Source organism: Adiantum capillus-veneris, chromosome 14 (genome assembly GCF_014529385.1).
Source record: "Adiantum capillus-veneris isolate H3 chromosome 14, ASM1452938v2, whole genome shotgun sequence".
Taxonomy (NCBI): domain Eukaryota; kingdom Viridiplantae; phylum Streptophyta; class Polypodiopsida; order Polypodiales; family Pteridaceae; genus Adiantum; species Adiantum capillus-veneris.
In genome coordinates, this window is record NC_140944.1 from 23,059,623 (window position 1) to 23,086,660 (window position 27,038).

At 44.5% G+C, this 27,038-nt stretch overlaps 1 protein-coding gene across 1 annotated transcript in view; it reads right to left on the reverse strand.

Annotated features, from left to right (window-relative positions):
* LOC147442085 (inositol polyphosphate multikinase alpha-like) overlaps positions 1-27,038 on the reverse strand; it is a 95,238-nt gene that overhangs the window by 61,173 nt on the left and 7,027 nt on the right. The window contains exon 3 of the mRNA XM_086528388.1: positions 13,861-13,920. Coding sequence (XP_086384514.1) covers positions 13,861-13,920 — 60 coding nt within the window. The remainder of the gene's footprint in view (positions 1-13,860; positions 13,921-27,038) is intronic.

Genomic DNA, 27,038 nt, shown 5'->3' on the forward strand with positions numbered 1-27,038 from the left:
CTTCCACCAAGAAAATAGCTAGAGCATCTATAATGCCATGACGTAAAAGTTAATACAATGTCATATTTTGATCTACATGGAACTTATATGTTTGTCATTAAAGATCTCTTAACACATTGACATTTACAGTTATTTCAAATTCATGTCTCTGATCTACTCCAAAATTGATGATAGTCACCACAAACAGGTACATGATGGAACAAGGAGGCAGTTCACCTCAGCTTATGAGCAGATATCAGAGATAATAGAGGCATTTATGAGGATTAAGAAAGGTAAGACGAGATAACAAATACATACTTCCTATTCTTGAACATGTATCACTCTATTATTCGTGGTGATCAACCTTGACGGAGGCGGCATAAAGAAGAGAAGAAGAAGAAGAAGGTCGGCTTCCATTTTTGACGATTTACACAAAGGTGAGTCCAAACTTCTTCAAAGCTTCACCATCACAAGAATTCCCTCACTTCATTCACCCATCCTCCTTCAACCCTTCAACTCATTTTATTCATTGTAAATATATCGTTAACATTTTAATAATTGCTAACACTAACTAATAACCTACTAACACAAAAAATCCATTGATCTTACCTTAAAAGGCACCTCACTTCGAGACATGTACATAGTAAAAAAACTCTCTCTCTCTCTCTCTCTCTCTCTCTCTCTCTCTCTCTCTCTCTCTCTCTCCCCTTCATTAACTCTTTAATTTCACCCTATCTACCATCAATAATCCCTTTCTCTTGAGTCCACATCCATGACTCATGCAGACAAAGAAGGCCCACTATATTTTAATACTAAAAAAAATTTCATAATCTTGATTTGATTAGCTTGTAAATTAGGATTTTCAATAATCTTAATGAGAGGTCTCCAACTTATAAATAGGCACCTCTCCTTCTTGTAAACCATCTCCAATATCTCACAAAGCACCCCAACACTCTATATGCTAGGAGAGATTTAAGTGTAGTCATCACCTTGTGAGCTTCACATTTTGTGTGAGAGAAGCTTTGATGCTACACATTGCAAAGTGAGAGAGTCTGAGTGCCCTATCTCAAACCACTTTTGTACATGCTCCTCCACTATCAACAATTGAGGTTTTGGTGCTTCAAAGACGTGCTTGGCTTCAGAATCTTCGTCATTCCACTTGTGTAAAGTTCTTTGGAAAATGCAACGTGACTTGTGTCTTGTAAGTTCTATCATTTGAGCTTGTTTGAGAAAGTGCTTAGTGCGTTTTCAAATCCAAATTTGTGTCCATTGTAAGAGGGTATTGTGACGAGAGATCTCCCACACCCTAAGACAGTGTGTGTGTCTTGGCATTGTTTAGCATTCACTATGATTGGGCTAGTTTTTATACAAGCTCTATGGTAGCATTGTAACAAACCATCTCCATTTGCAAGTCACAAACGAGGTATTACGCAAGTTCCATTCCTCTCTCTTTCCCTTTGCTCTAGCTCTCTCTTGCTCCATTTGGTGTGTGTCTTAGTGTGAGATTGTTTGTGTGTGTTTTGTTGCACCTCTTCTTGGTTGTGACAAAATCTCTCTTGCATCCTAGTTCGCATCCCATAACTAGGTGGTGCCCGTTCACTTGTTTAGTTGTGGGTTTGTTGTTTCTTTTTCTTGCTTGTGGTTGCCCCAGTCCCAATTGAGAGCCTTGAGGGGTGTTAAGAGGTCGTCTCTCTTGTTGCCCGCCCTGGACTGCCTCAATTATGGCCACTTTCGCACTTTATCTAACTTTTCAGTGTCGATGCAAATTCCATCGCGAGTAATGATGTGACCCAAGTATAGAAGCTCTTTCTTGAAGAATTCACACTTAGAAGCCTTAGCATAAAGCTTCTCGGTTCTCAATATCTCAAGAACAACACGTATATGCGCTAAATGCTCAGACAAACTTCGGCTGTAGATTAAGATGTCATCGAGAAATACAACAACGAAGTTACCTAGAAACGGTCTCAATAGATCATTCATCATTCGTTGAAATGTAGCGGAAGCATTGGTCAAACCAAAAGGTATGACCAAAAATTCATAATGACTGTCTTAAGAACATCTTCCAATTTGATCCATATCTGATGATAGCCTGATCGCAGGTCTATCTTCGTAAAATACAACGCTCCATGGAGCCGATCTATTAGATCGTCCATACGCGGGAGCGAATACTTATTCTTGACAGTGAGCTTATTCAAGCCCTTGTAATCCACGCAAAAGCGCATAGTGTTATCTTTCTTTCGAGAAAGCAACACAGACGCTTCCCACAGGGATTTACTTGGCCGAACAGAACCCCTGTCGAGATAATCTTTTAGCTACCGCTGAATCTCGTCCTCCTCCATTTTACTCAATGCTATGATCTACTCCTCTCGAAGGCGGCAAGCAAAAAGGTAGATCATCAGAAAAAACATCCTTGAAATTAGTCATGATTTCTTGGATCAAATTGAATTCGTCGGAATCCCGAAGTTCAACAGAAGAACATGAAATACTTTTATGAAATTCAGTGACAGACGTACCAAGCACTAATGAATCGAACCAAGCAGATAGTACACACTGATAAAAGTCAACATCAAAAGACTTTCTATCTTTATACATTTCCAAAGCGGTATTGCAAAACCATTGTTTACAGAAATCTGATTACGAAGCATCACAGATACATGAGGCATGTCCTTTTTAACAAAAAGAAGAGAGTAATGTACATCGTCTATATACAATGAGTCTTGTTTATCATAAAACCATGGAATTCCTAAAATAACATCTGCTCTATCCAGGCGCATGATATAGAAATCCAAGTTCTCTTTGTAGTCAGAGCGACAAATCTGGAACCATCTGATTCCATACATCCATATCCTCACTACGAGCCATCTTCACGCGATACTCATGGTCACTGTCCCACATTTGTTGGCTCAATTTTTGCACAAATTTTGCATCCACAAAATTGTGTGAGCTTCCATTATCAAGGAGTACGGACACGTGTAACAAACTGCTGACGTGTCGACCTACTAAAGAACAGAGCTACTGGCCGAGGAGCCTAAATCCTAGAAGAAGCAGAAGCAGAAGCAGTAACAGATTTCCGAAAATTCCGCTGATTACTGACGTCGCAGAACTGTACGGATTTTCGCTTTTCACGCTGGCAGTGCTAACGTGGCAGAACTGTACGGATTTCCACTTCTTGCGCTGGCAGTGTTGACGTGGCAGGACTGTACGGATTTCCGTGACTTAGGCTGGTAGCTTTTTGCATTGCTTTTTGACCACATGCCTTTAAGTTTTGAAGGCTTTTCACTGTAACTGCTTTTCAGGCTAAGGGCCTTTAAATATGAGGTTAGGGCTCATTCTCTGGCATGCTTCCTGGAGAAGGTGCAGAGTCTAGAGTACCGGCTTGTACAGTGTTGATGCAATATAAAGAAATACCGAAAGGGGCGCCAAGGTTTGGGGCCAATACTCTCTGGGGTGGAATTCCGCCACTCTGTCTCACGTGTCGTCTCTCTCTCTCAGTTCAATTGTTAATGAAGTGCTAAGAGTCTGTTCAGTCTATTCATTTCTATTGGCACGTGGTGTCCGTCTTGTGACAGTGGTATCAGCGCATCAGGCGTGTGCTTTTCTGAAAGCATACCGGTCCTACATAAGAGCAGACAGAGCTATTGGAATGTACCTTCGGCCTCCGACTCTGGACTTATTAGCGACTCCCACCCTTACTTCATCGCGCATCGAGAGCGCTCCCGTCTTCATCGCTGTGTCTTACAGGGCATAAGCCATAAAGAACCCAAGACTTGGAATTCATGGATTCAGCAGAATATTTGCAGTTTCTGCTCAACGAGCTTCACGACATTCTTTCGCAACATCCTCAGCAGAATCTTCCGATGCTACAAAGTTTTCAACAATTTTTGAGCTACATGTTACCCCCTCTGATGCCCCAGGTGGTACCTCCTCCTCCGGCACCAGAAAGTACAAGAGCTTCCAATCGGCAACCTTCTCAGCCGTCTGTTCCGATCGGGGGAGTCTTCAGGAATATGGTGCAACCATCTGACCTGATCCAGTGCAACCGCCTTTGCCACCGCCATTGCCCCCACCTCCACCACCACCGCCACCAGGCTACAATGGTTAGAGCCCATATGGATACCCTTATTATCCATACCCGGGATATACACCTAGCCAACCCAAAGATTTCAAAGATGGCGGCACGACAGTCAAATTTTTCACTTTTTCCAAGGTGAAAGATCGCAAGAAAGCTCTGCAGTTCCTACAGCAATTCGACAACATCTATGCTTTGGAAAACTATACAGAAGAATCCAAGATTTCTCGAGCAGTGGAATTTCTTAAAGATAATGCTATGCAATGGTGGAGTTCAATTGCGAGACAACCGCATTCTTCAAGAACCTGACAAGCTTTCAAGACAGTTTTTGCACGTAGTTACATGACTTTCGATGTTTGAAATCCGGATTTTGGCAGAGTGGAGTAACTTGAAGATGCTTGCCGCCGAAACCATGGACGACTATAACCAAAGGTTACTCGACGTGTGCCTTCGGTGTCCTTCTTTAAGTTCATTCCCTTGGAGGACCAGTGGGAGCGCTACACCATTGGACTACCATCACCATTGCAGGAATATTGTCTCTCCAAGCAAGTCTCTACCATGCAGGAGCTTATGGACCATGCCGCGGTCGGCTACAAGCTCATGAAAGGAAAGTTGGAGTTTACCACAGAAGAACCTCCGGCCACTAACCAGAACTCCCGGCAACAACGAACAAATTCTCGGGAATCCCATGAAAACCAACCTCAACGGCCTCGTCTGACACGTCATCAACGAGACTCCTTGTTACAAGAAGGCCGATGCTTCAAATGTTTCCAAAGAGGGCATACGTTCAATACATGTCATGAGCGAGCCTCGACGTCCTCACTGCAACCTTCTGCTCCCACGATAGACAGATCCCCGGGGCCACCTCCGACCAAGAAGGCTAGACCTGATGTTGGACTAGTACCCGATATTTATGGTATACACCTCGAGAGTTTTAATGAATTATGCAAAGCCTATGGAAAAGTCAACAGCTTGAAAGCCCTTATTTTCTTTGACCCTGGAGCTATGAAGAGCTTCATCCATCCAGAATTCTTGAAGCAGATGCACGTTGATTATGATGCAGAGGGTGGAGAAATTGAAGTTGAGCTAGCCACGAGGCAAACTCAGAAAGTGGTACTGCTCATTGGTGCACTTCCAGTGACTATACAAGATTATCATGGAAAAGCCGATTTCCACATTATGAAGTTGGGCAATTGCGACGTTCTCTTGGGCATGACTTGGCATGACAAGAATGATGCAACTCTCCAAGTTCAGAACCGAACCATCACCGTGATGCAGAAGGGCAAGCCAGTTGTCCTCAAAGTTCGGTTGTCCGAACAAAGCCCTAAATGACCTCTCTAGTTGTTTTCTGGTTGGATACTTTTGAATTTTGTCTAAGAATCTGTTTGAGAACTTGTTTGCTGCTCCTGTTTGAAATGGATGGTATCTGTTTTGAACCTATCTTGGTGCTGATTTGAATTGTTTGACTCTGATTTTGTTCCTGGTTTCAATGATTGGTGATTTTACTCCCAGTGGAGAAGTGAGAAATATTGTTTTGGTATTGTTTGAACCTTGGAACGACGCAGGTCGATGGTTGGGGAGCGTTCCGTTGTATGCTAGAAAACCTCTGGGCCGATGCCTGGGGAGCGTTTGGTTGTATGCTTGAACCTCCAAGCGACACAGATTGCGGTCTGGGAAGCGTTTGGTTGTACAGTCTTCTGAGCTCATAGCCCAGACCTTTTTAGGTTATTTGCGGGGAAGGTGACGAGGTAGTCGTTGAGTAGCTTCATACCGCAAACTATTTGTCTCGGGGGAGTGCTCAGCAGCGCTGTTTGTTGTGTCTTGTAACATGCATATGTAAGCATTTGTGTTGCATTGTGATGTGCCAATTACTGAATATTCCTAATTGGATGAGATTACGTGGGTATGTAATTTTAGTGCATCAAGACACCCGTCGAAGATCAGTACGGTTTGGGTGTGATGGCTAATTTTACTACGCCGGAATATCAAGAGTTCCGATCTGGACGAAAGGAGAAGTTAACTCCTTGATCAAAAGAGCCGAGAGGAGAAGCTAACTCCTTAACAAAAAGAGCAAACTGAATGTCCCTTGGAATGTTCCTCGGAAATTTTTTTGAGCTAACTTGAGTTGTTTTGCAGATATGTTGTAATCGCAAGCGATTATTCTCTTTCAAGAAGGGGAGATGTAACAAACTGCTGACGTGTCGACCTACTGAAGAACGGAGCTACCGGCCAAGGGGCCTAAACCCTAGCAGAAGCAGAAGCAACAGAAGAAGCAGCAACAGATTTTCGAAAATTCCGCTGACTGCTGACGTGGCAGAACTGTACGGATTTCCGCTTTTCACGCTTGCAGTGTTGACGTGGGAGAACTGTACGGATTTCCGCTTTTTACGCTGGCAGTGCTGACGTAGCAGGACTGTACGGATTTCCGTGACTTACGCTGATAGCTTTTTGGCATTGCTTTTGGACCAAATGCTTTTGAGTTTTGAAGGCTTTTCATTGTAACTGCTTTTCAGGCCAAGGGTCTTTAAATATGAGGTTAGGGCTCATTCTCTGGCATGCTTCTTGGAGAAGGTGCAGAGTCTGGAGTACCAGCTTGTACTGTGTTGATGCAATATAAAGAAATACCGAGAGGGGCGCTAAGGTTTGTGGCCAATACTCTCTGGGGTGAAATTCCGCCACTCCGTGTCGCATGTCGTCTCTCTCTCTCAGTTCAATTGTTAATGAAGTGCTAAAAGTCTGTTCTTTTCTATTGGCACGAAGTGCCCGTCTTGTGACATGTCGTGACCATTGACCTTTCCAGGGAAACGGAGAAGATCATGCTTATCAAACACTTTGGTGCTAAAAGTACAATTAGTGCATGAACTGTGCGCTAGGTGATGGATTTCAGCTTGAATAACATCAGTGTTACCTGAGATCTCGTGAATTTGAACCGAAGGACGACCCTGCGGGTTCTTAGTCTTTTTCTTGGGACAGTCTTTGATTTGGTGACCTGTCTGGCCACATCCGAAGCAAGCCCCCTTCTTCATTGCATCAGCAACTAAAGCATTTTTTTGCTTTCTTCTTCTCTTGAGAGGTGATTTGGACCTTCGCTGGAATCGGAATCGCTTCCTCAAAGCGCCCTCACCGGATTAATGGTTTGAAGTTCTTTTCTTCTCACAATTCGCTCCATTTATTAAATGGAACGTCATGGCCTTTGCCACTGCACCCTCGACGTCAGTCAGAGCTTTATCTATAATTAAGGCCCAATGGTAATCCTCATGTAATCCCAGCAAGTACATGTGCACAGCACGAGTAGAGTCCACCTTGCAGAAGGTAAGTGCTTCCGTTGTGCACTTATTAAAAGACAGAGGTTTCATCGAAAGACTCTGCAATTTGGCGTAAGCTTTCAAAGGATTTACTTTGGCGAAATCCCTCTTGAATTTCACACAGAAGTCAGCCCACATCGTAGGCTTCTCTGTCATGTCACGCTGCCAGGTAAGCGCCTTACTATGCAGATAAAGAGGAATCGTTTGAATCCTCCGTTCATCATGCTCCCCATGGAGGTCAAAGTACGTGGTCCACTGGTGAAGCCAGTTATTTACGGCCAGTTCCGTACATTCCTTCTCTTCTCTTGAGAAATTTGTGGTTGTGTAGAATCGTGGCAGTTGGACCGCCATGTGAACGCCCAAAAGCAGCAACCTACATCCGTAGTTGCTGGAGATGGGTTTAACTCTCGGAAATACGCGCAGTCGTCGATTGAGCTGTATTTTCCAGAGCGGTAAGCCGGCCGTTAAATCCTTGCACGGCCCCTTCATCTGAACATTCGCGTTTTCCATAGTGGACATATGCTGGTCGAAGCTCTCAAAAGTGCTTGTGATCCATGTGTATAGAGCATGCGTGAACAGAATTTGAATGTTACTCGGTGCGCCATCACGTTGTGCATCCGAGCTGGAGGAATCCATGGTGAAGTCCGTGAAAAACTAGAAGTTTCACGCGAAACCAAGCCCTTTTCTGCACTTTTCGGTCACGAAAGTTATACTCTGAAGAGCTCTACGCGTCGGCGTGAGCGTCTGGAGATGAGCAGGCGATGGCAGGAGCGCAAGGGCGTGAGCAGGCGAGAGGGAGTAGCACTAGAGAGAAGCAGAGGGCTGAAAAATGAGTTTCTCTGCAAAAAACTCATTCTCTGTAAATGTTTTTAATGAGTTGCAGGTTTCAGACTTATTTTTTAAATAACTCAAAATGTCCTAGCCACCCTTTAAAAATTAGGGGTCACTTAATAAATTCACTTAAGTGGCTGTAGGCGTTTAAAAAAACTCAACACAAAGCTGCCGACGAAAAAGAAATTGAACGCAGGATCTGCAATCCATGCCGCATGGAGGTAGAGAGAGAAAGGATGACGCATGGCAAATCCAGGCTTTCACTTATGTGTGTGTGCGGGCTTGTGCCAAGCACGCTACTCTTCGCCCAAGCTGACACGCTGGCTTGTCCCCTCTCAGCACATCGCCCTTCTGTGAAAGCTGCACACCCAGTGTCAACACCTACAGGTGCCCAAGCCCATTCTCTAACTCTCTTACCTGCACACCTCTCTCTCTTCGCTCCACACTAGAGGCGATAGAGAGAGAAAAGTCAATGCTTTCTTTTTTTCTCTCTCTCAGAGAGTTTTACAGAGGCAAATGCTCCAATGCTCCATCTCTTTTTCCTTCTGTAAAATTTGATTCCAATACAGAAATCAGTCAAAGCGCCTGCGCGCTACTCAAAATTTATGCTTTTCCAATAAAACTCAGTAAATATATAAGTAAAAATATGTAAAAATCAGCAACCTATCATCTGCACACAAACTTACGAGAAGAAAAACATGCGATTTCAGCAATTAGTCATTAAAATTGAGGTTATCCAACTCGAACTAATCCGTAGGTGTTCACACAGTCCCTCGTGCAGCCAAGCCAGCTCTGATACCATGAAACGAAAGCGCGAAGTGGATCTCCCGGCTACACAGACACGGGTCGGACGAACCACCCGACCACAGCCACCATCCGGCAGCTCCCCCATGCTGGGGCCAACGTCCGAGGACGTAGGTGTGCACCTGTAAGACCAAGCGTACCATACCACCCGGCCTCACCTCCTCGAGGTGACCTTGCACACTTCTAGCCTCATGGGCTAACCACTAGCACTATGCCAGTGGGGATCGATAACTGCAAATGCGGCCTTGGCCTCCCTTTTATAATAATGGCCGGCCACACTGGCCGAGTTCAGACTACGTCCGCTCGGACACTGGACGCCCATCCCGACGGTGTCGAGGCTACATCCCCTCTCCTAAAAGCGGGACATAACAAGATGCTTTTTGATGCAACTGCTTTTGGATGAAGAGCTTTTGAGAGCAGATGCTTTTTTATGCAAGTGCTTTTAAATGAAGAGCTTTTGGGGCTCTGCTTTTGGACATCCCTTGCATTATTTATAAGCGGCTTGACGGCCACTCTGAGAGAGATCTCGACGCAGACTCTCAAAGAGCTGGACGCTCAGGGAATTGTACCTTTAGCTGGACCCTTAGGGCATTGTACCTTTGCGAAGCAATAAAAAGAAATACCAAAAGGGGTGTCAACCTTTGGGGTCATTGCATCTGGGGACGGAACTCCACCATTCCGTGTCGACTCTCTCTCTCTCTCTCTCTCTCTCTCTCTCTCTATATATATATATATATATATATATATATATATATATATATATATATATATATATATATATATATATATATATTCAAGTTCAGTTCAGTTATTTGCAATTTCTGTTCGTGAGTTGCTCTTGATCTTTGGCTTCGGGTATACCAAGTCTATTACAGGAACACCCTACAGAGTCACGGTATGCAAAGGTGAAGCAATCTCCGCAAACAGTCGACAATAGTAAGAGCACATACCAAAAAAGCTTCAAACTTCATGCACATTCTTTAGTTCTGGCCAATCACGAATAGGAGCAACTTTAGGGTCCACACCTACTACCAAGATGATGTGCCCCGAAAAGTGTATCTTTGGCACGAAGACCTCGCTCTTCTTCCCATTGATTCCGCAGTCCCTCAAAAACCTGTAAGAGATGTTTCATGTGTTCCTCTTCATTCTTGGAGAATACGATGATGCCATCAAATGAAAGCGCCCACAAATTGCCTCTGCTCTCAAAAATCAGGTCCATCATCCTGTTAACCTTGCGGGAGCATCTGTGAGACTGAATGGCATCATCAAATACTCATACAATTGCGAAGGATGCCCCACATCGGTCTTGTAAACATCTCTAGGAGCGATCTTGATATGATGATAGCCGCTTTTCAAATTGATTATGCTCAAGCACAAAGAACCCAATAGCCTATCAAGTATATCATCCATCGTGGGTATTGGAAACAAGTTTTTGATGGTGATTTTGTTGAGGTCCTGTAGTCAATGCACCTTCTCCACAATCCATCTTTCTTTACGAAAAAGAAACATTCGTGAACAAAAAGTGAAGTACTTGGTTGGATTAGACCCTTTTCTAAAAGTTCTTTTACTTAGCTCATTATTTTCTCATTCTAGGCTTTGCTCACTCTGTAAGGTGGCCGGTTCGGTAAGAATAAACTCAATTGTGTGATCCTCATATCTCTAAAGAGGTAGCTCCCAAAGTAAACCCTCAGAGAAACAATTGGCTAGAGTGTCCAAAAAGTTTTGGCGTTATGATCCTAAACCCAACAAATTTGAACCTTAATGTTCTTCCAAACCTCTCCAAAAAAATCGTGTAAACAAAAAGAATGGATTTCATTACTTTAGAAATGGCCGAAGCCGATACAAGTGGGACGGACTCACCCTTTAACTTTACATCAAGGATAATTTCTTTGTCCTTCTCATTTTTCAATGTTTCTTTCTTGCGCGATAGTCAACCACAACACAGTTCTTGTAGTACCAAGATATATCACATCCCTCAAGACGTAGGATATAGAAGTCCTCATACCCTAAATACCACTGACAATGCAACCAAAGTTTGACAATGATAGATGTTATGGCGACCTCACGCCCGAGTGCCGCTAGATCCACATCCATATGTGGTCCCATTTTTTTAGGCATTATTCCTACTCAACCCGCCCTAGTGAAATGAAGTTGGCCTTGACTCCTCCATCAAAAAATATATGAACCTCTTGATCTCGTACCTTGCCCCACGCTTTGCAAAGCTAGGTACTCTCATCCCCATGGTCTAAGGTCGCCCCCACAAAATCCAGAACAAGTCCTACCTTTCTTTTCCCTTTCTTTGCTTGCTCCTTTGCCGCTTTGAAACTCTCTGGTTTATCCTCTGCTTTCTCCTTTGATTCTTTCTTAGGACACTTAGCTAAGATGTGCCCAACGTCTCCACAACCATAACACTTGTCCTCTTTGTAGTATTCTCGACGTTGTTCTACTGTCAATTAAGGCCCTCTGGATTTCTTTTTCTATTGCTTCTTGCTTTTTTTCTTCTCCTTAGATAATTCCTTCTCAGATGACTTAGACACTCGCTCATCCCTTGTGTGAGTCAAGGAGCCTAAGTGTATGGATAAACTCTCCCTAGCATGTTCCATGAGTCGTTAAATTCTCTCGGACTTCCGTTTCAAATAGTATCGCCTGATCTCTTTGTGTAATCCGCGACAATACCCCTACATTTTTTTCAGAAAGAAACCTTCCGAAAAGAAGCAGCCGGTGAAAAGGTATCCCAAAAAAGTTGGTTGTAAGTAGCCAAGGTGTCATCTTCCCACATCCTCAGATGGTTCCAAGCTGTGATTACATCTGCCTCGCATTGTTGTGTCAACCACATTGAAGAAAACAACTTCTTCAATTTCATCTTCATCCCTTCTTTTCTATACAGAAGAAGAGTCTGCCATCATGTGAGAGCACTCCCCCTCAGAGCACATGCCATCTTTCGCACTTAGAGGCTTCCAAGAAGTTGCCTCTAGAGAAAGCGGTGTCAAACTACGGTATGATAGAGAAAGGTCGATGGGCATCTTTGTAACCCCAAAAAGTATCAAACTTTACTGCTCGGTCCGCATCCTTGACTCCTTTCTCGTCTTCTTCTTCTTCTTGAAGTTGTCATATTGTGTAGCTCGTAACAATTAATTCTTCTTCTTTCCTTAAAGTGTACCAAAGGTGTGGGTATCACTGTCTAAGTTGTCAGAGATGGAAGAAGTTCCTCCTCCAAATTGCTAGATTGCTTTCTATGCTTTCTAGACTTGTTCTTGTTCCTTCTTTGCTTCTTCGGTCTCTTCTCATCCTCGCCGAAACTAGAACTGGAACTATCAGAATATGAAGAAGAACTAGGATTGTCCTCGAAGCGAACATGCTTCCTTGATGTCCTTGCCTCCTCAAAGTAGCCGACTACCCTTCCAAGAGTGCTTCTTAGATTTTGTTGGCTTGCTAACTTTCATCTCAAGAGCTTCATCAACTCTTCTATAATAAAGCTTCTACTTCTTTGCACGTGGCTTGGCCTTGGTCTTCATTAATGACTTGGTCGGAGTCTGGACGACCTTCTGCCATCAATCGTTCATCTCAGAAATAGTATGGCCCTTCAAATACTTCACATAGTTTGGACCTTCAAGGCGCCTGGCACAAGTGTCCACATGAATCTGCCGCTTGTTTTCAGATCTATCGAGACGCTCTGCTGAAGGCCTGCCATGGTCCTCTCCCGAATCATTGGAAGAAGGGGCTTTCCCTAGTTGTAATCTCCGTTGGTTCTCTCCATTTCCCCGTTGGATTCGAGCGCGCTCTTCATCCTCCCCGCAAAACTATAGTAGGTCGAATGTCCTCCTCTCTGACGGATTCACTGTTGGAACCCATGTGGGCTACAAAAAATCAGATATGATCCTCTGTAGGAAAAGAATCACCTGGGCTCTGATACCATTGTAACACGCTTTGACACCTCAGGTAGATATCAATAGCAACACACCAGTAGAAATTGCAACAAACCAAATTGCACAGAGAGAGACAGAGAGAGAGAGAGAGAGAGAGAGAGAGAGAGAGAGAGAGAGAAGCTGACAGGAAGCAACAATGTTCCGCTTCCAAATGAACTGGCCCCAAAGCCTGACGCCCCTTTCCCTAATCCTTTCTTGATTGTGATCACAAAGTACAACTGCTAGGAGGTGCACTCTACAATCGCTTCTAAGATGATCTGCCAGAGCCACCCCCAAGGCACTCTTAAATAGGTTACAAGGGGCCCCCAATATGGGCGCCCCAATTAGCTTTTCACCTGCGCGCGCGCGCACACACACACAAGAAGGAGAAGAGTATTTTAACGTCGTAGGAAACTATCCCAAGAGAACTTAAAGATCTATCCGACGAGGCGAGTTGAACTCAAGACCTGTTATTCAAGAGGGAAATGGCATAACCAATCTACCACACTTGGGTGATAGAAAGGTTATACCATTTTCCTCTTTTTATTAGCACACACCCCCCCACACACACACACCCGAGAGAGAGAGAGAGAGAGAGAGAGAGAGAGAGAGAGAGAGAGAGAGAGAGAGAATCTGACATGAAGCGACAGTGTTGGCTCTCAGAAACAAGGGAAAAAAAAAGAATTGACATATTCCAGGGTAAAATGGACAATTACACCATTGAGTGCCAAAATACTCTGAGCTTACAAGCTAGAACAATATAAAGAAAGATTAGACAGCATCTACAAAGTTTACTCATGCACCATGAATTGTGGCTTGTTCATACTTCTCATTTGCAAAAGAAAAGAATCTTAACAGCTAAGCTCTTAAGCAATCAAAAAAGGTACTCAGAAAACAAAAGCACAATCTAAAATCTGTGTGAAGCCAAAACCACTAATAATAATTTAACGGTTCATGTTGAGCATACCTTGAGATCTATTACGCATGGTCTTTGAAATCGTTGAGTCAAATCTTCCAACACAAGATGATGTGTTCCAAGAGTGAAAGAAAACAGCCATAAAATATCTCTCTCTCTCTCTCTCTCTCTCTCTCTCTCTCTCTCTCTCTCTCTCTCTCTCTCTCTCTCTCTCTCTCTCTCTCTCTCTCTCTCTCTCTCTCTCTATCTATCTATCTATCTATCTATATATATATATATATATATATATATATATATATATATATATATATATATATATATATATATTCAACTTCACATCCAATGACAGTCCCTCCTCTTTGTTGCAAGCATAGTAGCCAAGAAGTTTCGAAACATTTCATTATGGAACGAGTTCTAAAGGTTTTAAACGGTTTCACTAGTTTATGAAACGCCACAACAGAAGTTTGGTCAAAATCTTTGAATGTCAAGCATTTCATATGCATGCTTAGAGCTTACAATTATAACACATGTACAAAAAAATCATCAGAAAAATACTAGGAGATACAAAAACTCTCTTTAAAGTTGAAAACTTCAATCAAAGTAACATATGAACAAGTTCATGTGACTTAAGACACTAATAAAAGGATTTTCCTCGAAACATTCATGAGAAGTTTCAAAACATTTGAAATGTTTCGTAAGTTTCTTCAATGGAAGAAACAACGTTCTTTGCAACTATGAATTGCAAGTGATGACTTTTTTCCAGGAGTCCAAAACAACAGTATTCTTGTAAAACAGTGGCATGCCTAAGAAGACATTAGAGTGAGATAACTTCATAATATGGAAGAGTCAATTGTAACATGCTTGGACACTCCAAGCGAGAAACCAATAGCAACACATGGACCAAAACTGCAACAAATGGACTTGAAAAGAGAGAGAGAGAGAGAGAGAGAGAGAGAGAGTCGACTTGAAGCGGCGGCCTTTGCTTCCATTTCCAGATGCACTGGCTCAAAGACTGGCACCCCTTTTGGTGTTTCTTTATTTATTTCGGCATTTCTTTCTTTATTGCTGAGTCGCATTCCCAATTCCATTCCCGGCAATAGATCCTCGCCGGAAAGCCATCCATCGAGACAGATTTCAGTTTTCAGCCCTAGCGTTTTTCAGCCTTGATGCCGCCGTCATCGACACCATCATCGTCGTTGACATCGTCATCGTCATCGTCATCGTCATCGCAGGTCCCGGGCTTGACAACGACCCATCGTCGTCATCATCATCGCCACGACACAGTACCGCATTTTCAGCCCTTACATCAGCGCCAATTCTCAACCTTACAGATCAGCCAGCGTTTTCAGTTTTCAGCCCTTAGAACAGCAGTCGACATCGTCGTCATCGTCGGGAAACTTACTGATCGCAACAAATTCCCAATGATCTCAGTTTTCAACCCTAGCGTTTTCAGATTTCAGCCCTAGCCTTGCATCGTCGTCGTCACGGCGACATCATCGTGTCCGTGACGGTCGCTGTTGTCGTCAGCATCGTCGTCGTAGTCAACATCATCGTCTTCGACATAGACCTGCAGTACCCAACATAGACCAGCAGTACCCGTCGTCAACATCATCGTCTTCGACATAGACCAGCAGTACCCATCGTCGGCATCATTGTCAGTCCCCAGTACACAGCATCAGTACCCAGTAGCATCGGCAGCTCAGCATTTAGTCATTGTAGTAGCATTTGTGCAAGAATAGAGAAAGTACTTGCTCTGGCAACAGAGCAAGGGGGCCCTTGAGGGTTGGGACCCGACATCCCTGTGTCATCCTTTTTCTCCCTCTTGTTTCTCTCTTTCTTTCAGTTCGGTTCAGTTCTTTCAAGTGAAGTAAAGTGTCCCTTGTGTTTGGGTGCGGAGTACTAGATCCAAGCAAATCCTTTTTCTCTTCCGTTGCACCTAACAAGGTAAACTCTCCATCCCTTGTCCGCAAGAACATTCTTCACTTGTTTACCTGATTGCTTCTCCTGCTTTGGAATAGCCTCTCTATGCTCCTTAGAAATGCATGAAATACATTCTCCCAGCTTACTCACAACATTGGGTAAGCCTTCAATAATATGATCACGAAGAGCATCAATATTCATGTGACCAAACTGATAATCGTAATCACATGTAAGAGAACCTGTAACCGAGGAAAGAATTCAGAGCTTGTAGAGTCCATGCTCAACCATGCCCCCTTTGACCTCCTTGCCTGAGCTAACAGAATAGTCATTGAATGCTTTGTGAAGGCCACCTCCATGCCCCATTTGCACCTTCATGTATGGACATAAGATGGAAGGCCAACTCTGAAGCAAAGTACCTTGAAGCAACTCCCAAAGGTACTAAAAAAAGCCTATCTTGTGGGGTCTACAAAGCGGTACAAATGGGTATAGAGTCTACGAGGACGACCACGACATTAACGAAGGCTTCACTAGAGGAGCAGGAGTATTTTAGCACGATATGGGAGACGCCCAGTACGACTATTTACAGAGACGGACATTGACGAAGCTCTTCGTGACCGATGCGATACTTTCTCCGACAACGCCCAATGCCGGGCATCCTCAGGCATTGACAATAATGATGATGATTTTAGTCTTGTACTTTTAATCTTTAGTCTTTCACTTTACTTCATTTTATTTTTGTATCCAAACATTGGATTAGATCCACAAGGATTGTATCAATTTGGTATCCTACGTCATTTTGGCCTTTTGAAGACGTTTAATATAACATTTCATTTCATCTCTCTCTCTCTCTCTCTCTCTCTCTCTCTCTCTCTCTCTCTCTCTCTCTCTCTCTCTCTCTCTCTCTCTCTCTCTCTATATATATATATATATATATTAAGCAGACAGAATTTCAGGGGGCCACGTGGTGCAATTTGCTTCATTTGGGAGTGTCCTTGCATCTCCGGCAACAGTGAGGACAGTGCACGCTATAGAGAGAGAGGCAGCCGAAGGCCGCTTGCCACACTATATATATATATATATATATATATATATATATATATATATATATATATATATATATATATATATATATATATATATATATATATATATATATATATATATATGTGTGTGTGTGTGTGTGTGTGTCTATATATATATATATATATATATATATATATATATATATATATATGTGTGTGTGTGTGTGTGTGTGTGTGTGTGTGTGTGTGTGTGTATATATATACACACACACACACACACACACACACACACATATATATATATATGTGTGTGTGTGTGTGTGTGTGTGTGTGTGTGTGTGTGTGTGTGTATTTATACACACACACACACACACATATATATATATGGAGTGTGGGACAGGAGCATTTCAAAGTCTTTGGAAAGAGCTTGAGAATGTTTAAAAGCGTTTTCTTACGAGTTAAGATCCAAATACCATACATGCTCCTACTTCTTAAGTCGGGATCTCTTCCATTAGAGGTTGTGGGCATGGAAATGGTTGTGGACTACATGATAAGATGTGTCAAAACCCCACCAATTGCATGGTAAGCGAAAGAGTTCAAAAGACACATTAAAAGCAAGATCTTGAGCACACGATGGATGTAAGACATAACGAAGTGGTTTGGGAGATGGGATGCATTACACTTGCTACACAAGGCCTCAATAGACTCCGAAGTGAATGAAGCTTTTCTACAATGACAATGTATTTCTATTTGGGAGGAATTATGTGGGTCATGCTTCACAAATTACATCACCCATGGAGGCTACCTTGGGGGGTATCTTTGGTTCCACACGTCATATTTCAACTCCGAAGACGATAATAAAATCTTCCTCTCTCTCTGTATATGTTTTTCAAGTCATGAATCCGGGAAACGCATAGGATGGACTCATTGTAATTATCCAAAAGACGTCAGGAGAATAGTTGCGTTAACCCTTTTTGCTTTTCCATATTCTCTGTGACCAAGAACAATTGCATTTTCGGAAAAACAACATACGTGAAACAGGTGAGCTCGCTGCTGCTGTCCCCCCTCGCTGCGCCATCACTCCCCCCCCCCCCAAGCGCTGCCCGCCAGCCCCCGCTGCCCTGCCTACCCCCACTGCCTTGCCTGCCCCCGCCCGCCACTGCCGCCCTCGCTGCCCTGCCTGCCCACCGTTGCCGCCCATGCCCGCCGCAGCCATCCCCATCCACTGCTGCCAATGCTCCCGCCCCTGCCCGCTGTTCCCCCCCCCGCCCGCCCGCCCGCTCTCTTTCATCCCGATAGTTCCCTACAAGTCGGCTTCCTCAGCACCGGTCTCCTCTGGAGCAGTGCTCTGCGCGCCTATTTGCAGAGTCCTCCCACCGTCTTCTTCTCACGCCACAGCAGTAGACACAGATGGAGGCTCCAGCTTCGCCACAGAGGGACTCGCCCGAAGCCCCCTCGCCCGACCCTGCTAAGCCCACCATTCCACTTGCTCTTTCTCCGACAGAGCAAGCAAGCCTTGCCGCAGAGGTAGAGCGATTGCAGGCGACTTCGGTCATCTGCAAGATTCTCGGCACCCGACCTAGCAGAGGAGAGCTGCGTGACCTTCTCCAAGCCCGCCTTCTCGCAGAGGTGGGCAAGATCTTGGATGTCCAGATTCTCGGACAGGGTTACTATCATATCGAGTTTGAGACCTCCGAGATGGCGTCCAAGGTCATAGCCATGAGTCCACTGACCATCCGAGCAGCACGTGCCCACTTTCGACAGTGGAGACATGGTTTTGACCGGGCTTCGGATGTTCTAGTAGAGGAGGCAGACATCCCCATCTCGGTCTGCTTTCCGGGTTTACGGAGGGAGTACTTACCACTTCTATCCAGGATCGGCTCAGCCATTGGGACTGTCTTGGAGACACCTCGTACGGCAGCATCAGTAGCTGCCAAGGCGGCTGGCATTCCCTCAGTTCGAGTTTTGGTCAGAGACACCCACACGCTCCCGAAGGTTATCCTTTTGCCTCGGGTGAGTGGGGGTTTGTTTAGACAAAGTATGGAGTACTCGAGCCTCCCGAACCAGTGCTTCATTTGTCGACAAATGGGCCATCTAGCGAAGGTCTGTCCACGGAGGAGGCCTCAACCAGCACCACAGCCTCAGCCCCAGCTGTCACCAGCGTGTGACTACTATCTATCCTTTTTGTTGATTTCTTTCTTATTATCTATTTACTTTCACTTTTTGGAAACACCCCTCGGGAAATCTAACTGCCCTGCATTGCATAGCTAGTGTGGAACTGTCCAGAGGGAGTCCGGGCCTGAGGGCAAGAGAGCACTAAGGTTGGACAAGGACTATGGTTAGCCAAGTGGGGTCATTGACTAGCCAAAGTGGAATCCTTTGCTACAGAGGCTACATTTCAGTTCTGGATGTGGCCGCAGTGTACAAAGAGGGTCGGATGACCTAGAAAGATACAATGGCAGCATCTCCTAAAATTTAGGGAACTGCTATTTTGGGACCTGAAAATGTCTTCGCGTCATTACGTGCAGTTTGACATGGGGGATCATTTTGTTACTCTGTGGCCAAGTCAACAGAGGCTGCAGGTGAGATATTTTTAGACCCGAGGGTCTAAAGCGGGAAAATGCACAAATGAGTGACACTTGGCACTTTGAGGCCAGTTTACTACTTATAGAGAAGGCAAAAACGTGATTTATAGTTGGGAAGCTCATTTTGCAAGTCTCTGTCACAGGTTAAGAGCTATGGAGTGCTTGCTTTCCCTCTTATGCACAGTGCGGTGCCAGGAGTGATGCCCTGCACGCTACGCACTGCCCTCTCTCTCCCCTTTGGCAGTATGTTATGCCCCTCTAGTGGGCTCTTCATTTGACCAATGTACAGTTGTGTGGGTTCATGCGCGATTGCCGAGGCAAGAGCCTCTTGCACAGGTACTGGATTAGCTAGCGGCTAATCCCCCCGCAGGTACAGGTGAATTCGGAGAGGTTTCACGCCAGAAATCTCGTCCGATTCAAAGGGCAAGTAGCCCTACAGGTGCGGGAGCTCGAGGACTTGCTAGGGATGCGACCGGCACGCGGAACGGAGCCCGAAACAGTGAATTACAGCCTGCTGTGTATTTTTGCAGGTTTAGGGTTTTGGCCCTAAACGGACCCTAATACCCCCAGGAGGTTCGGGGACGCAAGGGAACCGCTGTACAGGCGATCTGGCGCATTTTCAGGGCTGAAAACAGAGAATTCAGCGTGCTGCAGATTCTCGCCAGGTTTTGCAAAGTGCCCGTATGCGTCGGGAAAGTCGGTCAATGCGTGGGAATACTGACCGTGAAGGGTTCTAGTACAGTTATGCTGCCGAAATCGGGCTGGAACAGTGGAAATTCAGCCGAGTTTGTGCGGGGCAGCTTGTAGGGAACCACAACGTTTATTCCCTCTTTTGAACAATAAAGAAATACCGAAAGGGGCGCCTAAGTTAGGGGCCAATCTGGTGTCTGTCTACTCATACAGGTGCAATCTAGCAGCCTGTATCCCTCTCCCCTTGGTTGTGTCTTGAAAGTACAGGTAAAATAGACGACTAATAATGGGTGAAAGCTAAATCAAGGTTTAAAGTAAAGTCTACCGCCCTTTTTGGATTGAACAGGCCGGTTTCATGGTTCCATCGACGGGATTAAATCACTTTTTCCCATAGAAGTGAGCCTTGGTCAGTTTTGGGCTTGAAGACACAGGGGATCATAGACCAGACACAGGGAATTGCAATTATGGCTGACAGACCAGATGATGTGACTGAAGAGGTTTCCTCTTCACAGGGTCAACAGACACATGAAGTGGGTGAGTCCTCAAGACCACCACAGACTGATGATGATATATTCAGGACCCAGTTGGCTACTGCTGTGGCTATGTTCACACAAGTAATGCAGAATCCGAGGTTTTTAGCCTTTCTGCAACCTCCTGTTCCGTCTCAGCAAGTTGGGTCACTGGATCATATTCAAAAGCCTGTTAAGGCTCGAGCACAGGTGATTCATACCGCACAGTCAATGGAAACACCTGTACACTTGACGGAGAACATGCAGTCTCCACAATTTATGCCTAAGGTGCAAGAACAAGTGGCTGAGATGCCAGTTTTTCAAGCTGTACCAGTTCAGCCCGCCACCTTTCAGCCGCCTATAGCTGGTTCTAATGGGCAGGGAAGCAACTTACAGGCTATGCAACAGGTCTTCCCACCACCTTCAGTACACCCTGGCTATTTTGGAGGTGGATCGGTATTCCAGAGCATGGCTGGTCATGCACCTGGAAATCAGTTTTATACGCCAGGAACAGTGTTTGCGGGTGCTCAAACGATGATGCCTAACCCCATGTACAGTGTCATGGGTATGCAACCAGGGTTTCAAAGCACTCAGGGACAATTTGGGATGCCACAAGCAAATTTTGGTATGGCTGGAATTACAAATCAGCAGCCAAATATGGCGTTTCCAAGTCAAGTTAATAGCGGCCAAGGAACACAGATGAACCCTAATAGTGTTCCCATGTTTCAGTCACTTCCATATGACAATTTAACGCCGCTGGAGAGGCCAACTCCGTACAAAGAAGGTGGCAAAGGTGTGTCATTCACGACCTTTACAGGGTTTGATGACAGGAAGAAGGCTCTTTCATTCCTCCAGCAGTTTGACAAGGCCTATGCAGGGGGAAACTTTACAGAGGCTTCAAAGGTCCGCAAGGCAGCCACTTTCTTGACAGGGAATGCGGGACAATGGTGGACAACTTTATTGCTTCAAGGGCAAGCTCCGTCCACATGGATTTACTTCAAGCAGATTTTTGCAGCAGCATGGTTATCTAATGACTTTGAAGCAGATGTCATGACAGAATGGCACCAGCTTAATGCTGCCACTTGCAGAAATCTGGATGATTACAATCGGAAGTTTTGGAAAGCTCTACTTCCAGTAACTTCCTATAGGTTTGTGCCATTGACAGAACAGATTGAAAAATACTGTTGTGGCCTACCTAAAGGATTGAGAAAGTACTGCACGAAGACAAAAGTCACTACTTTGACGCAGCTCATCGAGGTAGCAAACACTGGCAATGGTTTGCTCAAGGGAGAAGATTGTGAATTTAATACTGGCGTCAAGGCAGGATCAGGCAAGAAAAATTCAGCCAAGAAGCACGTTCCCAATGAGGCTCCTAAAGGGACTCAGGAGTCGGCCAACACAGGGAAAGACAAAGCTACGGCTGAATCAGAAAAAGGACCAGCAAAGAAATGGAAAAGACGTTTTCCTCGCAAGTCAGAAGAGCAAAAGAAGGTCCTGAGGACAAAGAACAAATGCTTTATATGTGAGCAGCCTGGCCACATTGCTTACAACTGTCCTACAAAGAAAAGGCCAGCTGATTCTGAAGACAAGGAGGACAAGAAAGGAAAGAAGCCCATGGCTGGTCTAGTGCCAGATATGGTGGGCGACAAGCCAAATTCAGATGCAAGTGAGCTTTGCAGAGCATGGGGAAAGGTTAGGGATCAAACAGTGCTTATCTTCTTTGATCCAGGTGCTAAAGCCAACTTTATTTCCCCAGAATTGGCTTCAAAGTTGGGAATCAGACCTGAAGAGATGGGGTATACAGCAGAGGCAGGTTTGGCATGTCCTGGCCATACAGAGGCTGTGACACCCATCATTGGAAAGTTGCGTCTACATATCCAGTCCTATGTAGATGCTGAAGAATTTTACATCATGCCACTGGACGGATGTGATGTGTTGTTAGGTATTCCTTGGTTATTTCGTGTACAGGGAATCATGGATGCCTACAACAAAAAGATCACTGTACAGAGCAGGGGAAAGACTCACATTCTGGATGTAAAGCTTAAAGGGGAGTCTATTCCTACTGTATCAGCTTCTGCTATTACTTCTGTAATGAAAAAGCATCTTTCTGCGTATTTGGTTTTTGCACGTGAAGTGTCAGATTGTGATGAATCAAATTTATCTGTGCTAGATAAAGAAAGGTCAATGTTTTTACAACAGTATAGTGACTGTTTTTCCGATTCATTACCGTCTCAATTACCGCCAGAGAGACCCGAGGACCATGCGATAGATTTGGTGCCAGGCAGTAGCCCACCAAATAAGCCTCCGTACAGGGTTAGTGCGGCTCAGCAGAAAGAGATAATGGGCCAAGTACAGGAGCTGTTAGAAAAGGGGCTGATTCAGCCCAGTTCATCTCCATTCTGTTCTCCAGTGTTGTTGGTGCAGAAAAAGGATGGCTCATGGCGTATGTGCATCGACTACCGTGCACTGAACAAGAATACCATCAAGAATAGGTTCCCTATACCTAGAATTGATGATATTATGGACAAATTAGAAGGAGCAGCTATGTTTAGCAGGATAGATCTAAAGAGTGGGTATCATCAGATCCGCATTAGATCAGAGGATGTGCACAAGACTGCTTTTAGAACGACGTTTGGCCTTTACGAATTTTTAGTGATGCCCTTTGGTCTCACAAATGCTCCTGCTACGTTCAATAGGATGATGGATAGAATTTTCCGTCCACACCAGCAGTTTGTTGGTACGTTCTTTGATGACATGATAGTCTATTCAAAGAATGAAGAGGAGCATAGGCATCACTTGGCCATTGTGTTCAAAGAGCTACGCAGTCATAGGTTGCTCATCAATGCAAAGAAAAGTGAGTTTTTTCTGGAAGAGATTCACTTTCTGGGACACATTGTCTCAAAGGACGGTGTCAGAATGGATCCTGCAAAAGTCGAAGCGATCAAGTCATGGCCAAATTTGAAGACGGTGCATGATGTCCGAAGCTTTTTGGGACTATGCTCCTATTACAGAAGGTTTATCCGAAATTTCGCTGAGATTGCTTCACCTTTACATGCTCTTCAAAAGAAGGCAGTCACCTTTAGATGGACACAAAAAGAGATTTCAGCTTTTAATCTCTTAAAGGAAAAGATGACTTCAGATCCAGTCATTGTGTTACCAGATCTTAGGAAGTCATTTGTGGTCCAGTGTGACGCCTGTGGTAGTAGCATTGGTGCTGTGCTAATGCAAGATGGTAGGGTAGTAGCCTATGAGAGCAGAATTTTGCAAGGGCCAGAGATGACCATGCAGGTCTATGAGAAAGAATTACTGGCTGTGATTCATGCGCTCTTAAGTTGGAAACACTACCTGCTAGGTGCAGACTTTGTTGTCCAAACGGACCATCAGACCTTGCGATACTTCTTGACACAGACAAAGTTATCTGAGAAGCATATGCGATGGGCAAATATCTTGTCCATGTTCCATTTTCAGATTGTGCATGTGGAAGGCAAGAAGAACGTTGTGGCTGATGCCTTGCCAAGGAAGCCACAAATTTCAGCTGTGTCGATTCCTTATCATCATGAACTTGATGATATGAGAGAACAGTATGCAAATGATGAAGATTTTGCAAGGGTCTTCGAGCAACTAATAGATGGACAACGTCATGAACACTATCTTCTTAAAGACGGGTTCATGATGATGCATGGCAGATTGTGTGTCACAAAGCCATTGCGACGCAAAGTTATGGAAGAGAGTCATGTCCCACCGTATGCAGGGCATCGTGGTATCGATGCTACAGTTAAAGCGGTTGAGACATTCTTCTATTGGCCTACATTGAGAAGAGATGTGGATGCCTTTGTGCGAGAATGCCTAATATGCCAAAAGGTCAAGTTTGACAGGCAAAAGGCACCAGGGTTATTGCAACCACTACCTATTCCAGATAAACCATGGGAAAGTATTGCTATGGATTTTATCTTTGATCTTCCGAGAACGCAGACAGGAAATGATGGTATTTGGACCATTATTTGCAGATTTAGCAAACAGGCTCATTTTATTCCTGTCAGGAAGAAGATAAAGCCAGATCAGATGGCACGCTTGTTTATGAGCAATATTTTCAAGTATCATGGCATGCCACAGTCGATTATTAGCGACCGTGATCCACGCATGACTAGTTTGTTCTGGAGAGGCTTGTTTGAGAATATGGGCACCACGCTCAAATTCTCTTCGTCATTTCATCCTCAAACAGATGGGCAGTCAGAAGAGGCAAATTCTACTGTCCTAGATCTGCTGAAGTGCTATGTGTCAGAGCATAAAGGAAAGTGGGAGCAGTATTTGCCATTGGTGGAGTATGCATACAATAATACAGTGCATTCATCAACTGGCAAGGCACCTTTTGAGATAGTTGAAGGTGGCAAGAAAGTTCCTCCCATACTGCATACAAAGGACAAGATATTTGAAGCAGATAAGTATGTTCAGGACATGGATGAAATGTACCAGAAGGTCAAAGTGGCCTTAGAAAGGACTCAGGCAAAGCAAAAGAAAGCAGCTGATCGTCACCGTCGTGAAGTAGTATATTCACTTGGTGATTGGGTGCTTTTACGCTTTGAAAAGGCAAGGTTAAAGAAGATGAAGGGCAAGGAAAGACTGTTTCCAAAGCTCAGCATGCGTTACTATGGGCCTTTTCAAGTATGCGACATAATCAGTGATGTTGCATATAGGCTGAAATTGCCTGACAGTTGGAAGATTCACAATGCGTTTCATGTGAGTCTTCTCAGACCCTATGTGGGTGATGTGCCAGAAGATATGCCAGCTGAAGATCAGCCGGAAGTCGAGGAACTTGACGAGATCTTGGTCCCTGAACAGATTTTGGCACACAAAGAAAGGAAAGTGAAAGGCAAGGTTACTAGGCGTTACTTGGTAAAGTTCAGAAACTATCCACCAATGGATGCTAAGTGGATGGAAGAAGGTGAACTTGCAGAGTCACCAACTGTGTTATCACTTTACCTGGAAGCCTTCGATTTGCAACCTACCTTGACCCCTTGAGTTTCAAAGCTAAATGGATTGTCAGTGTGACAATGGCTTCTGAAACAAATGATGTACATGGTATTTAAAGTGAGCTCAAATCAAATACCTGTTACATGAATGTTAGAGCTGTACAGATTGTCAGTTTGGCAATTGCTCTTATGGAATGTCCAAAAGTTTGATTAGTGCTATAGAAGTGAGTATTTCTTGTCAGTTTGTCAAGAATACAGTGATTGCTTCTATTGAAGAGTACATGTGTAACTGCATTCTTAAACTGTCGGTTTGGGTATGCTCGAAAGTGTTACGGGATCCAACGTGTACTATAAGACAGTGGCAAAATGTGCAGCTACCATTTTGTCATTGGAAAGTTAGTGACTCAAAGCAATGGCAGAGTGCGAAGCTACCACTATGTCATTGGGACAGGGTTCACACGCAGGCAATACATGAGTCGACGAGGTGTTGAATACACCAGGGTTGACAATGAGCATGTATGTGTCGTATATGTGTTGACAGGTGTTGAATACATCAGTGTTGACAGTAAGCATGTACGATATAGATGCAAACGAGGACGTTTGAGATTTCAAGAGGGGGGTATGTCACCAGCGTGTGACTACTATCTATCCTTTTTGTTGATTTCTTTCTTATTATCTATTTACTTTCACTTTTTGGAAACACCCCTCGGGAAATCTAACTGCCCTGCATTGCATAGCTAGTGTGGAACTGTCCAGAGGGAGTCCGGGCCTGAGGGCAAGAGAGCACTAAGGTTGGACAAGGACTATGGTTAGCCAAGTGGGGTCATTGACTAGCCAAAGTGGAATCCTTTGCTACAGAGGCTACATTTCAGTTCTGGATGTGGCCGCAGTGTACAAAGAGGGTCGGATGACCTAGAAAGATACAATGGCAGCATCTCCTAAAATTTAGGGAACTGCTATTTTGGGACCTGAAAATGTCTTCGCGTCATTACGTGCAGTTTGACATGGGGGATCATTTTGTTACTCTGTGGCCAAGTCAACAGAGGCTGCAGGTGAGATATTTTTAGACCCGAGGGTCTAAAGCGGGAAAATGCACAAATGAGTGACACTTGGCACTTTGAGGCCAGTTTACTACTTATAGAGAAGGCAAAAACGTGATTTATAGTTGGGAAGCTCATTTTGCAAGTCTCTGTCACAGGTTAAGAGCTATGGAGTGCTTGCTTTCCCTCTTATGCACAGTGCGGTGCCAGGAGTGATGCCCTGCACGCTACGCACTGCCCTCTCTCTCCCCTTTGGCAGTATGTTATGCCCCTCTAGTGGGCTCTTCATTTGACCAATGTACAGTTGTGTGGGTTCATGCGCGATTGCCGAGGCAAGAGCCTCTTGCACAGGTACTGGATTAGCTAGCGGCTAATCCCCCCGCAGGTACAGGTGAATTCGGAGAGGTTTCACGCCAGAAATCTCGTCCGATTCAAAGGGCAAGTAGCCCTACAGGTGCGGGAGCTCGAGGACTTGCTAGGGATGCGACCGGCA